This window comes from Panthera onca, chromosome D3 (genome assembly GCF_046562875.1).
Source record: "Panthera onca isolate mPanOnc1 chromosome D3, mPanOnc1 haplotype 2, whole genome shotgun sequence".
NCBI classification, from domain to species: Eukaryota; Metazoa; Chordata; class Mammalia; order Carnivora; family Felidae; genus Panthera; species Panthera onca.
Genome location: NC_138350.1, coordinates 32,343,337 through 32,355,874, shown reverse-complemented (window position 1 = coordinate 32,355,874; position 12,538 = coordinate 32,343,337). Strand labels below are relative to the sequence as shown.

General features: G+C 44.9%; 1 protein-coding gene across 6 annotated transcripts in view; it reads left to right on the top strand.

Annotated features, from left to right (window-relative positions):
* The window catches only part of LOC132665746 (piezo-type mechanosensitive ion channel component 2), a 476,941-nt gene that overhangs the window by 379,142 nt on the left and 85,261 nt on the right, over window positions 1–12,538 (top strand). For all 6 annotated transcript variants that reach the window (XM_078435431.2, XM_078435426.2, XM_078435427.2 and 3 more), the window contains 8 exons: window positions 420–596; window positions 856–981; window positions 2,358–2,558; window positions 3,273–3,477; window positions 3,599–3,700; window positions 4,817–4,982; window positions 8,514–8,757; window positions 11,112–11,208. In XM_078435431.2, the coding sequence (XP_078291557.1) occupies window positions 420–596; window positions 856–981; window positions 2,358–2,558; window positions 3,273–3,477; window positions 3,599–3,700; window positions 4,817–4,982; window positions 8,514–8,757; window positions 11,112–11,208 (1,318 nt within the window). The remainder of the gene's footprint in view (window positions 1–419; window positions 597–855; window positions 982–2,357; window positions 2,559–3,272; window positions 3,478–3,598; window positions 3,701–4,816; window positions 4,983–8,513; window positions 8,758–11,111; window positions 11,209–12,538) is intronic.

The window sequence follows — 12,538 nt, the reverse complement described above, 5'->3', positions numbered from 1 at the left end:
TCCCTACTATGCCACCTCATGCTTTCCTTCCTTTTCTTCTACATCCTTTACCTGGAATATGCTTCTCATCTTTCTTGGCCTGGCTGGCTTTATGCATCTTTCAAGGCTTCGCTCAGGCAGTATCTCTTCCGGGAAATGTTCTGGAAGTTCCACATTGGCCAAGGACCCCCTCTGGGTATTCTCATAGAAGCCTGTTCCCATCTGTAGTTGAGCCAATACTACACTGTATTAACATATCCTGGTTATGTATCTTTCTGCCATATGAGATATCTCCACACATACACACATAGGGCAATGCCCTGTGTGTGCTGGGAACTCCATCAAACTCTGCAGAACTGAATAAGTCGAGTTGCCACATTGTGTGGATGTTATGCCCTATTATGTATTTTTGTCCCCATTTCTGATTTTTATGTTTTCAGGTGTCACTGTTCAACTCTGTATTTTTGATTTCTTGGGCTTTTGCTCTGCCATACGCCAAGCTACGCCGTCTGGCTTCAAGTGTCTGCACCGTCTGGACGTGTGTGATCATCGTCTGCAAAATGTTGTACCAGCTGCAAACCATTAAGCCTGAGAACTTTTCTGTTAACTGTTCCTTGGTGAGCCTCAAAGAGAGGGGAATCTTCTTGACTGGGGCTTAGGGAAGCTAGGCGGTTATTGGGAAACCCATACCCCCAGGCACATTCTGCCTGGCTTTTCAGTCACCTCAGCCATGTTGGATATGTTCTGACCCTTCTTCTCTTCTCATGCTAAGTAAGATCTTCCCCCTGAAGTGGATCTTTCCCTCCCTGCCCCCACCAGGTCCCTTTGCTGGAAGCTGAAGGAGAAATTTTTAACCCCATGTTCTCTTCTTTTCAGCCAAATGAAAACCAAACGAATATACCCATCCACCAGTTGAACAAGTCTCAACTCTACAGCACTCCTATTGACCCAACAGAATGGGTCGGCCTGAGGAAATCTTCCCCTCTGCTCGTCTACCTGAGGGTAAGGCCTCCGTCGTGCTTCGCTTGTGCCTCTGCACAGTTAATGCCTGAGATCCTCTGCCTTGAGACCTCTGATATCACATTTGAGAGGAAGCTAACCTTTTTATGTGACATTTGGGGTCACCTTTAAAACAAATGACTAAACATGACCATCAGTGTTGCATTGTACCAAACAAATTGATCAAGTAGTTTGAAATTGATTGAATAAAGTATAACAAATGTAATATTCACTGGAATATGATGTAACCGCTAAAAGATTGTAGACTGATACTGTGAGATGTTGAACGATATCCAAAATATATTAACTTTTTTTAAAAAAAAAAAGCAAATTTCAATACACCATATGCATCATATGATCTCTTCTAGATGCAAAGAAAAACATTGAGTAAAATATACCAAATTGTATATAGTGGTTATTTCTGAGAAGCAGCTGTAGATTTATGAGTAATTTTTGCTGTCTGAATTCTATGTCTCTATAATGTTTAATGAAAGACATGTATTATATTTAAAGGGAATACAATTTTAAACAACATATCTTTGAAAAGAAACTTGCAACCAGTCCTAACAAACAGAATGAAAGCAGTATATACTTTAGACTGTTCCTATTTTAGTTTGATTGGATGATCTGAGCAGTCTTCCTAACACACTGGCAGAAACACTTTTAAAAAAAAAAGCATTTATACTCAATGCCTGGAATCTTTAAATGTACAAGGCATCCCGTTTTTGTGTGTAGCTTTCTCTTCTCATATGACAGACATCATGTGCAGCAATACAAATGCTCTCTACCATCAAGACCTATTATAAGGGTAAAAGGAGCTGGTATTTGAAAAGAGCAATCAGAACAGTGTCTGGCCACATAAGGTTCCATAAATGTTAACGACTTTCAGTAGGATTATGATTACTTTGTCATAAGGAGCATGCTTGTCAGCGTGCAGCTCTCTCTAGCCAGATTTCCGAGGTGTTAAAAGATTTCTGCTCCAGCTTTAGTGTGTTTCCCAGATGGCCCTGTACTGTTTTGCACCTTTACTTGCAAACGAGGTGGACCACCCTCCCCAGGCAACCGCTCACTGCATCTTCCTATGGGTAGTGTACTTTTCCAGAAACAGGTATGAGCATCACCAGCCTTCTGTCTAGAGTGTCTAGATCCTAGTATCACGGGAATCACCCTGATTGGCAGAATGCACATAACTCCACCTCATTACCGTACCATAGGGAAAATGAACATTGAACCCAAGGCTTTTATAGAGGGGGGATTTTATAAAGCATTGTTCTTCTAGACACCACGAATGGGAAAAGAAATAATATATTGTGGGGATTGTTTAAAATTACCCAGCTCAAGCGTTTGGCTTCGCACAATTGTGTTTTCTTGCTTTGTAGAATAATCTGCTGATGCTGGCCATTCTGGCCTTTGAGGTTACAATTTACCGCCATCAGGAATACTATCGAGGTCGAAACAACCTCATGGCCCCTGTGTCTAAAACCATCTTTCATGACATTACAAGACTCCATCTAGATGATGGACTTATTAATTGTGCCAAATATTTCATAAATTACTTCTTCTACAAGTTTGGTCTGGAGGTGAGTTTCTTTGCTGACATATATTTTTTTCTGTTTTCTGTGAAAGTCCCAATCGCTGTTTTTGGTCAGTTGGCCACTGGAGCTTACTTGTACACCTCCATGCTGTGATGACTGTCTTCTTCAGATCAGCAGAAAGAGATTCTCCTAAAGGGTTAACCTGGCCTGGCTGAAAGTTTTCTAAGACCAAGGCCAGTGCTCCATACTCTGGAGCCATGAACTTGGCCCCTCTGGATCTCTGTAGCCTTACAGATGCATGAATACCACTTTGTCATTTTAACTGGTTTCTTTAATGTGTTACAAATCTTCTTTGTGTTCTGCGCATTCTTTCTGAAAGTTTAACTTGAGCCAAAATGAACTGCTTTGACCTGAAAGGGTTGCGGTAGGTGCCTGTCTCTTAACGGAGCACATTTGGAACATGAAGAGATCATAGCTGTATTCTCTTCACAGTGTGAAGCGGCTCTTGTTAACAGTGATGTAGTCAGTCTTTCCCTTGGCAGTAATTTATATGCTATTTCAGTCTTCATGCTGAAAGACACCCCAAGAGGCAAGACTTGGTGAACGTGTGTAGACAGACCTACCCTCAGGAATGCAGGTCTCTGAGGCACCTGCCCAGGGCTGACAGGTGACACCACTCCCCTTCTCTGTAAATCCGATTGTTTTTTGTTTCTTGGTTTTGTTTTGTTTTTTTTTTTTCTTCTTTTCATCCTTATACAGACCTGTTTCCTAATGTCAGTTAATGTAATCGGTCAGCGAATGGATTTCTATGCCATGATTCACGCCTGCTGGCTAATTGCTGTCTTGTATCGGCGCAGAAGAAAGGCCATTGCTGAGATCTGGCCCAAGTACTGCTGCTTCCTGGCATGCATCATCACCTTCCAGTATTTCATCTGCATCGGCGTCCCTCCGGCTCCTTGCAGGGGTGAGTGGGCTCTCCCCAGGAGCCCGCCGCTCTTGTAATCAGCCCTTATGTTGTGGACAGTTGGGGCGAGGGCAGTGAAGAAGTGTATTGATTTTGCTCTTTACCACTTCCCTCCCTGCAGATTACCCGTGGAGATTCAAGGGTGCTAGCTTCAACGACAACATCATAAAGTGGCTGTACTTCCCAGACTTCATCGTGCGGCCCAACCCCGTGTTTCTTGTCTGTAAGTGTTGCAGCCCCGGGGCCACGGAGCACTGGGGTTTGGTTTTCTCTTTGCGAAGTCTTCTTCGTGTGTTATGCATTAGTGCCCCCCCCCCTTCTTCCACTGCACTTTGCGATCATGTAAAAGCTTGTCTTGATGCATTAATATCACAGGTCCTTAATGGCTTCTACTTGCCCAATTACATTTGCAAAATTAATAAATAAACATTGGAAATACCATATCCACTTCCATGATTTTACCGCCCCCCCACACACACCCAGTCTCCAGCGCCACCCCCCACCCCCGCACACACACCACCACTCCTCCGCCTTCCAGCAGGCAGACCGCAGAGGGAAGCCTTGTATTTTGTGAGGTGGGTTATTTCAGGCCGCTAGAACAGACAGACGAAAGCTGAAACTGAGAGGGTAGAAGCCAGGAAGATGCTACCCAAACTGCAGTTGCTCTGGTGCCGGGCTGTAGCCCCTGGTCGTTCCAAGGGCAGGCTGATGGTCCCAAGGTTGGAGCAGCCCCACCTAAGATGAGAGGGTCACCTACAGAGGGACCGTGCTGCCTACTCACACTCAGGTTGAACATAAAGTACGACGAAGCCACTGGTGCTGGAGGCTGCCAGCCTGTAACTGGCCATGATCTTCACCTGAGCTCCCTGCCTTCATTGCCGTGTCCACTTCGGAATGGGTCTGGTTACAAGTACAATGGGGGATCCCATAGAGGATGAAGAAAACCGGAAGTACCTGCCTCTACCATAAGTAAAAAGATAAAGATGGAGAAGTGTACTCGAGTAGCCTCCTCAAAATTCTGGTGGGAGATAAATGCAAGTAAACATCATCCCATAAGCAAGTCCTAAGACTAGTGATTATCACCTGATACTCATACCCACCAATGTGTAAACAAAATCCAGGCTCCCCTGTGTCTGTGCCCCCCTCTTGCATCTTCCATGGTGGGCAAGGTGGGACTTGGCCCCAAGATGAGAATCCAAGGAGAACTGCACATTGGGAACTTTGGGAATGCAACTCACTCGGGATCTGGGGAGCCACTCCTGCCGTGTGGGGACTGTTTCCTATATCATGGAAACCCGGATGAGGAGAAGGTGACTCAGTGATCTCTCTGTCCTGCCAGATGACTTCATGCTACTCCTGTGCGCCTCCTTGCAAAGGCAGATCTTTGAGGATGAAAACAAGGCTGCAGTGCGGATCATGGCAGGGGACAACGTGGAGATCTGCATGAACCTCGACGCGGCCTCCTTCAGCCAGCACAACCCCGTGCCAGATTTCATTCACTGCAGGTGAGGGTGGCTGTGCGGGTCGAAAGCCATTTTGCATGTGTGTTTCACTTGGAAGACGTACCTCGGCTCACGGTCCCTTCTCCCGATTCTTGGGAAACTGGGCACCTACCTGTACATGCCAAGCTCATAAATGCAGAGGGTTTGGCGATCGGGAGACTGGGTCTCAGAATTACAGTTCTGCTTCTGCTTTCCTCGGCATGACCCACACACGTCCCCTCTGTTTCCCTCCGCTTCGTCACACACAAACTGACTGGTGCCCATGATACCGCTTCCTGGTGCTCCAGCAGAGACCCCCTGCTCTTATTCACTGTCCCCCATCTTTATCTTCTGTTCCAACTCCTCTTCATCCCTTGTCCATCCTGATCCCCAGTTCCTCATCTTTGTCCCCTGTCCTTCCCCTTCCTGGCCCCCCATAGCCAGTGGGCTCCGTGGGAACCACAGTGTGTCCTGTGCTGGCACCCCCCCTTATGTGCCATCTCCTCGGGTGTGCGGCTTCCCCCCGGCAGCACCTCCTCTGTCCTCCACCATCCTCTGCAGTCTGGTGGCAGCCGATCTGGGCAGCCTGATAGTCCCCTCTGCAGAGTGTGTGTCTGAACCTGACGAAATTTCTCACTATGCATTCCTTCTGTGTTCTCTGGGTTCCCAAGTCCTCATGTTTTTTTCACCTGATGCCACTTTGTGGCGGGCATCCCACTGCTTCCAGACTCAACTCTCACAGTCCAGCTCCACCCCTGTGGTCGGGGATCTGACAGGCTGGCGGGATGTTCTATGCCTCCTCGCTAGCTGTGTGTCCTTGGACTTGCCGATCCTCACTAACTAGCATCCACCCTCCAGTTCTGCTGTCAGGGCCCCGGGGAGGCTGTGCATCAGTGCCACGTGGAAATCAGTCTTGTTCAAGCCAGCGTGCCTCTCCTCACCTGAGATTTGCTCCCTAGCTTCTGACTCCCAGAGTATCGTGTTTGCATGGGATTGTTATTTGAGGAATCTCAACCTATTCCACCCCCAGTCTAAAATATAGGCAACTTAGGGCAAAGTCCACTTCTAACTTACTTTTCATGTACATGCCTGCCCCCCATCTGTACCGATAGTCTTTGGCCTATAATGCATATAGCAATGTTAATAACAGTGGTAACTGAGTGCTTGCAGAGTACCAGTCTCTGTTCCAGGTGCTTTACATGGATGAAGCCATCTGACCCTAACGACCACCTATGAGATACTGTTATTGCCATTTTGTGGATCAGGAATCTGAGCAAGGATCTGAAGCCAGTCAACCCAGCTCCAGTACCTGGGAGCTGAGGCCCTTCTGCGGCCTAAGAGCTCAGCGTATACTGAACAAACCAATAAGTGAATTTGCTTTAAAATGATAAGCTATGTAGGGGCGCCTGGGTGGCTCAGTCAGTTAAGCATCTGACTGTTGATTATGGCTCAGGTCATGATCTCACGGTTTGTGAGTTCAAGCCCCGTGTCGGGCTCTGCACTGATTGGGATTCTCTCTCTCCCTCTCTCTCTCTGCCTCTCCCCAGCTCGTGCTCTCTCTCTCTCAAAAAAAATAATAAATATAAATAAATAAATACATAAATAAATAAATAAAATGATAAGCTATGTAGACCTATAGATTCCTTCTAGGAATAATGTATCATACTAAACACGAATATAAGCTAGGACTTCCACTTTCTACCTCTTCTCTGTGATACTAAGGGTAAAAAAAAATCAGTGCAGCTCATCTTATTCCCTATTTTAAAGGGAAAAAGACATGTATTCAACTCTACAGTGCACTTATGAAAAGCCTAAAACGTCAACAAGATAATGCTTGTGCACCACTGATTTTTAAAGTGATATCTTTTCAAGATGGAATTACTTCAAGCTTTTAGTTCTGTTTCCCAATTAGGGCTGCTGGACAAGTACGTGTCAGGGAGTGACCCACCACAAAGCACAGTCACGAGCTGGAAGCTAGCAAGCACTTGGCGGTCAGGGGCACCGTGGAGTCCCACACACCCTCTCCGTGGGCACGTGCTCGGCCGCTCTGGAAAGGAGCCTCTTAACCTCATGACATGCCACCATGGCTCATTCATGTGCTCCGGGGCCCATGAGGCTCCTCTTCAGGGCACCTTGACTAGACTTTTCCATATGGCCCTCACAAGCTTGGTCTTAATGATACCTGAGACTAAAGCAGGTGAAGTGCTGAGGAGTGGAGGCCAGGACCCCTGGAGCAGGAATGAGAAGCAACTGCAGGCAAGGAAAGGAAATCCATGGAAAGCACACGGTGCACTACCACACACATTTCTGTACACACACACGCTCACACCCAGAATGCCAGCAGGCTGATTCTGCTGACTCCAGAGCGCACACACGTACACACACACACCAGAGGGCCCTGTGGGCCTTCCCATGTTACCCCTCGTCTGAATCATTAATTTCACCTGCAATGCTTCTGGGATCCTGACATATACTTACATGTTATTCATTCTCCTTTGGGGAGGAAGGTAAAGAAGAGTGAAATAGATCTGAGATGAACATTTCAGGAAACAATTTTAAAGGATTGAGTGTTTTAGTCCCCAAAGGGTCAAGTTCAAAAGGTTGCTTATGTGACAGTGTACTTTTAGGAACGATGTTCTCTAATGATGCTGGGTAGTGGAGTCCAGATTTCATCAAGAAATTACTTGTTAACTCTTACAAAATCACAGCTCATTCATCAAATAACTGACCCACAATTGGTTCTACCATGCATTTGCCCTTACCTGGGAAGAGAAATAGCTAAAGCAAAACATTCAAGTTAAAGAAGCTCTAATTAAACAAACAGATGGGTCTTGGCCTGTGGGTACCACTTCCCTCAGCTGTCAGTGACCCATGCTCCGAAGCTCCCAGCAGCTGCCATTTATTGCACAGTGAGTGACCTACAGGCTGCCTCACCTTTCATCAGGAAGGTCACAAGGAAAATTACTCCCCAAAAAGGAATCTTGATGCCATCCAAAGACACAGTGTTTGACAGAGCCTACAAGCCTCACCATGACCGTGTATGCTTTGTGAGAATTACTACTCATCTGCAGGGACAGACTTCCATCTCCAGTAAGACCTTCGGGTAGAACACGGATTCTTTTTATCTATTAATGTCTAGTTCATTGAAAGTGAATCCATTCTTCCCTGTTCTCTTGCTTCAGAAGGCATCTGTATCTTAGAATTTCTTCTAACATATAATTAATTTTTCATGCCTCCCACAGGAAGATAGGGAGGAATTTTGAGTACTCCAGTAATAGGCGGAAAATCCTGCTGTTTGTGGGAAATTTGGCCCAAATAAGATACTAACAAGTATTTGCGCAGCTTACCTCTTCGTCTCTTACTAACTGGGCAAGAATCTCCTACAGACCTGGCAGTGTTGAATGAAAGATGAATACTGAGCCCACGGCCTGCCTTGCTTACAAGAGAGTCAAATGAGTAATATGAACTCCTACCCTCATTAAAGCAGAATCTCTCGACTTAGTTTTTTTGTGTGTTTGTATCGTTGCCCTTTGATGGTTCGGTTTTGTTTTCCAGATCGTACTTAGACATGTCCAAAGTGATCATCTTCAGCTACCTCTTCTGGTTTGTCCTCACAATCATCTTCATCACGGGGACAACCAGGATCAGCATCTTTTGCATGGGTTACTTGGTGGCCTGCTTCTATTTCCTGCTCTTTGGGGGTGATTTGCTGCTGAAACCCATCAGGAGCATCCTGCGCTATTGGGACTGGCTGATTGCATACAACGTTTTTGTGATTACGATGAAAAACATACTATCAGTAAGTGCCTCCCACTGTATAACACATTTGTGGTTTCAGCACAAGAGTAAACAATCCATTCAGTGGTTATTAAAAGCCCAATTGCCAGTCACCCTGCTCTCTTAAAAGCCCCAAATGAGATGCTGCAAGGTCAGCATCTCAAGGTCACATGACAAGAGGATGTGTATTTGCATCCTAAAATGTACTTTTCAGTTAAAATCCGCTTTCTTCTGAGGGATAATTTATCACCATTCACACTTTGTGCTACAAAATGGCTCTTTCATGAGCTGAATTAGTCACTGAATCTCTTCCAAAGGCATATCATGTTGGCTTGCCTAGAAAGCATTATGGAAGTACAAAATAAAATGAGCGTAGTTCTCTGTAACACTGTAGGGTGGCGAATGAGGCAGAATGGGCTATTAAATGCACATTTCATGTACCCATGAGATGTAAACACACAGGAGAATGCAACTTTGTGGTTACCTCTGGGCAGAAGGGTCCTGATTAGGGCTCAGCTAAGCCAGTAGAGGGTTGAGGCAAAACACATGTCCTTCCTCTGCAAAATTTAGCTTCTCTGCTATTAAATATCCATGTTTCAGGGTACAACTTGTCCCTCGGCCTGGTAGGTAACTTAGACTGCCCGCTAGTAATCCTAGAATTGCATCAAATATTTTGGCTCACAGGACAGCTTTTAAGTTACTTACTTGTTTCACGAAATTAAACGGCAACCTTGCACGAGCTGAACGGGTTAATACATCTCTAGCTGGCCTAAGTCAAAGCGAATCCTTGTGTCCACTACTCTCTCGTAGTGATAGTGCATTAGAGGAGACGTGATGTGAGAATTTCCTGCTTCTCACCTTCCTGGCTACTTAAAGATGAGCTCGCCGGGCAAGTCTATGAAGGCATTTAAATTTTTTTTGACAGATGTACTGCTGTGTTTAGAGGTCTTGGAAAGCCAAGTGTAGGTTGCCATGAATATGTATTCAAGTCATTTACTTTGTCTAAGACCACTGAAATTTTGTCTAAGACCAGGTGATAGTAAAAGTGACTTTTATGCAGCAATTTTACCCCACTGATCTTTATTTACGTTTGGGGTAGTATTGAAAGCTCTTGGAGAGGGTACGAGACAGGACTACAGAATAACATTTTATTTAATAGCCAGTGTGATGGTGAGGGATCTGTTGCCAGAGGCCGATTCCTACAACCAGTCCTGAAAATGGTGTAGCTACAAAGTCCATTCATTCATTCATTCATTCACTCTGTAAACCTATATTGCAGACTTGTTCTTTGCTAGACATTACTTTTCTCTTGAAGAACTAGGTACAGTATTGCCTTCAAGTTTTACCCTAATGAACTCACACTCTAAAAGGGAAAACAAACCTACTTATTAGTTATTATAATTTGGTCTGTTAATGCTAATTATCACAACATCTTCGGAAAACCAGAACAAAAAAAAGGAGTGACTCACACCTTGCTTAAGTAAGTTGGGAGCTGACTTTCCAGACGCGATGCCATTTGAACCTGTCAGAGACTTGAAAACCAGAATCAAGGGTGTCCAGGGAGGCAAAGGGAGGAAGAGATTCCCAACCTAGAGAACCCAAATGAAAGCATGACCATGGAGGACAGGTATCGTCACATGGAAAGCGTGTTCCAATGAGCAGGGCAACTCAAGCTGGGTAACTGCCAGTTTGGAAGCAAATTCTAATGACATTTTCCTACCTCACATATCCCCAGGAAATACACACAATTCAGTCATCATCTTTATGTTTTGGCTGGCAATGATTGTTTGTTTAAACTCCTTCCCCCTCAAGATGTGAACTTAACATGCATCATTGTTACGAGACAACTACATGCCAATCAACAAAGAATAATCCTTTTCCCAGAGAATTGGCCAAAAAAGGCTCAGAATACATACTCTTTTCCTATTCTAAGAACTGAACCATGCAGCTGATGTTTGTGATGATCTTCTGGCAAACAGCATAGGTGTAATTTGTCCGATCTTGTGGGAAAGTGACTGTACCAAAATCAAAGTCTTGGGGGTCATCGCTCACCCATTTGGTATCACAGAGTTCATCTTGTTCCTGCAATAGTCCAAGATTTTCTCTGTGAAAAGACAGAGGTTTCTAAGTGCTAAAATCATCACACTAAAGACTCTTCCTTTACTCATGGGATTTATCTTCCCCCAGGCAACTATGGTACTTCTAAAGCATCAAATGCATTGCCCCATGGTGACTGAAATTTACATACTACAGGTTACCTCTGGAATCGTTAGCACAGAGACTTCATGAATTCTTGCACTTACGGAGATCACAAGACACCAACCTCTTTTTCTGGGTGCAGGGTTTCACAGTTTGCCACTCCCATTTGTTTTTCAGATAGGAGCGTGTGGATACATTGAAAAATTGGTTCAAAATAGTTGCTGGTTGATCCAAGCATTCAGCCTGGCCTGTACAGTCAAAGGCTATAAAATGCGTAAGTATGAAAAGCAAATTTGGAAGTGGGAGGACAGGGAAGGAAGAACAGTTGTATTGTTCTAATGTTAAAATCAGGCCAAAGGGGCACCTGGGTGGCTCCACTGAGCTTTCAACTCTTGATTTCGGCTCAGGTCATGATCCCAGGGTTGTAGGATTGAGCCCTACGTACTTAAGATTCTTTCTCTCCTTCTGCCTCTCTCACCACTTGTGTTATCTCTCTCTCTCTCTCTCTCTCTCTCTCTCTCTCTCTCTCTCTAAAATAAATAAAATGAGGGGCGCCTGGGTGGCTGAGTTGGTTAAGTGTCCAGCTTCAGCTCAGGTCATGATCTCATGGTTCGTGACTTTGAGCCTCAGGTTAGGCTCTGTGCTGACAGCCCAGAGCCTGTAGCCTACTTCAGATCCTGGGTCTCCCTCTCTCTCTGCCCCTCCCCGACTTGCATGCACATGCGTACACATTCTCTCTCTCTCTCTCTCTCTCTCTCTCAAAAATAAACAAACACTAAAAAAAAAACTTATTTTAAATAAAGTAAATAAAATTAAAAAACAAAACAAAACAGAAAAAAAGAGGTCAATTCCCTTTCTAGATGGAGGCTATAGGACTGTAGTACATTATGACTCTATTGTCCATACCATGAAGTGCCCCTATTCTAGACATGTTTAGTCATGTTCTGGAAACGTACAAGACCTGGCAGGTCTGGGGATTGTATGTGGCCTGTAATAATTCCCCAAATTTCTTTGAGTTACATTAGGAAGGGTTACAGAAGTCCATAGACCTGTGGTGTTTGCAGCTAGATTCTTGGGTAGTCAGAGTACCTCTGACTTCCAGATTTTTCTCTCCTCAGGAAGCTCAGGGAACCTCAAACTCAGGAAGGCAACTAGAAGAACCTCCACGGTTTCTGCAGTTAGACTCCCAAGGCAGAGGCAGAAGTTTCCATTCCCATCCTCTGCCTCTTGTACCAGAACCCAGGACAAAACCACACTTGGTCCTCCATGGTGCCCGAAATGGGGGCTACTTGACCATGGCACTCTCTCCACCATGGCTTCCAATCCAGGCTACCCTTTGCCCAGGATGAAGAGCAACTGGGAATTTGTTTTGATTTAGGATAAGATATCTGTTGATAACCTCTTTTTCTAACAGACCATACTGTGTTAACTGCTCTTCTGGTTATACTCAGATTACCATTCTCAGAATAGCCAGGGCTTTTTGTTTTGTTTTCTGTTTGTTTATTTGTTCATATCAGAGCATTGCCTCTGGCATTGGGACATAGAGACATTATTTCTCCATGGCCCTTGTTCAGGGAGAAAGAAACCTCTCTCTCCCAGAGAGA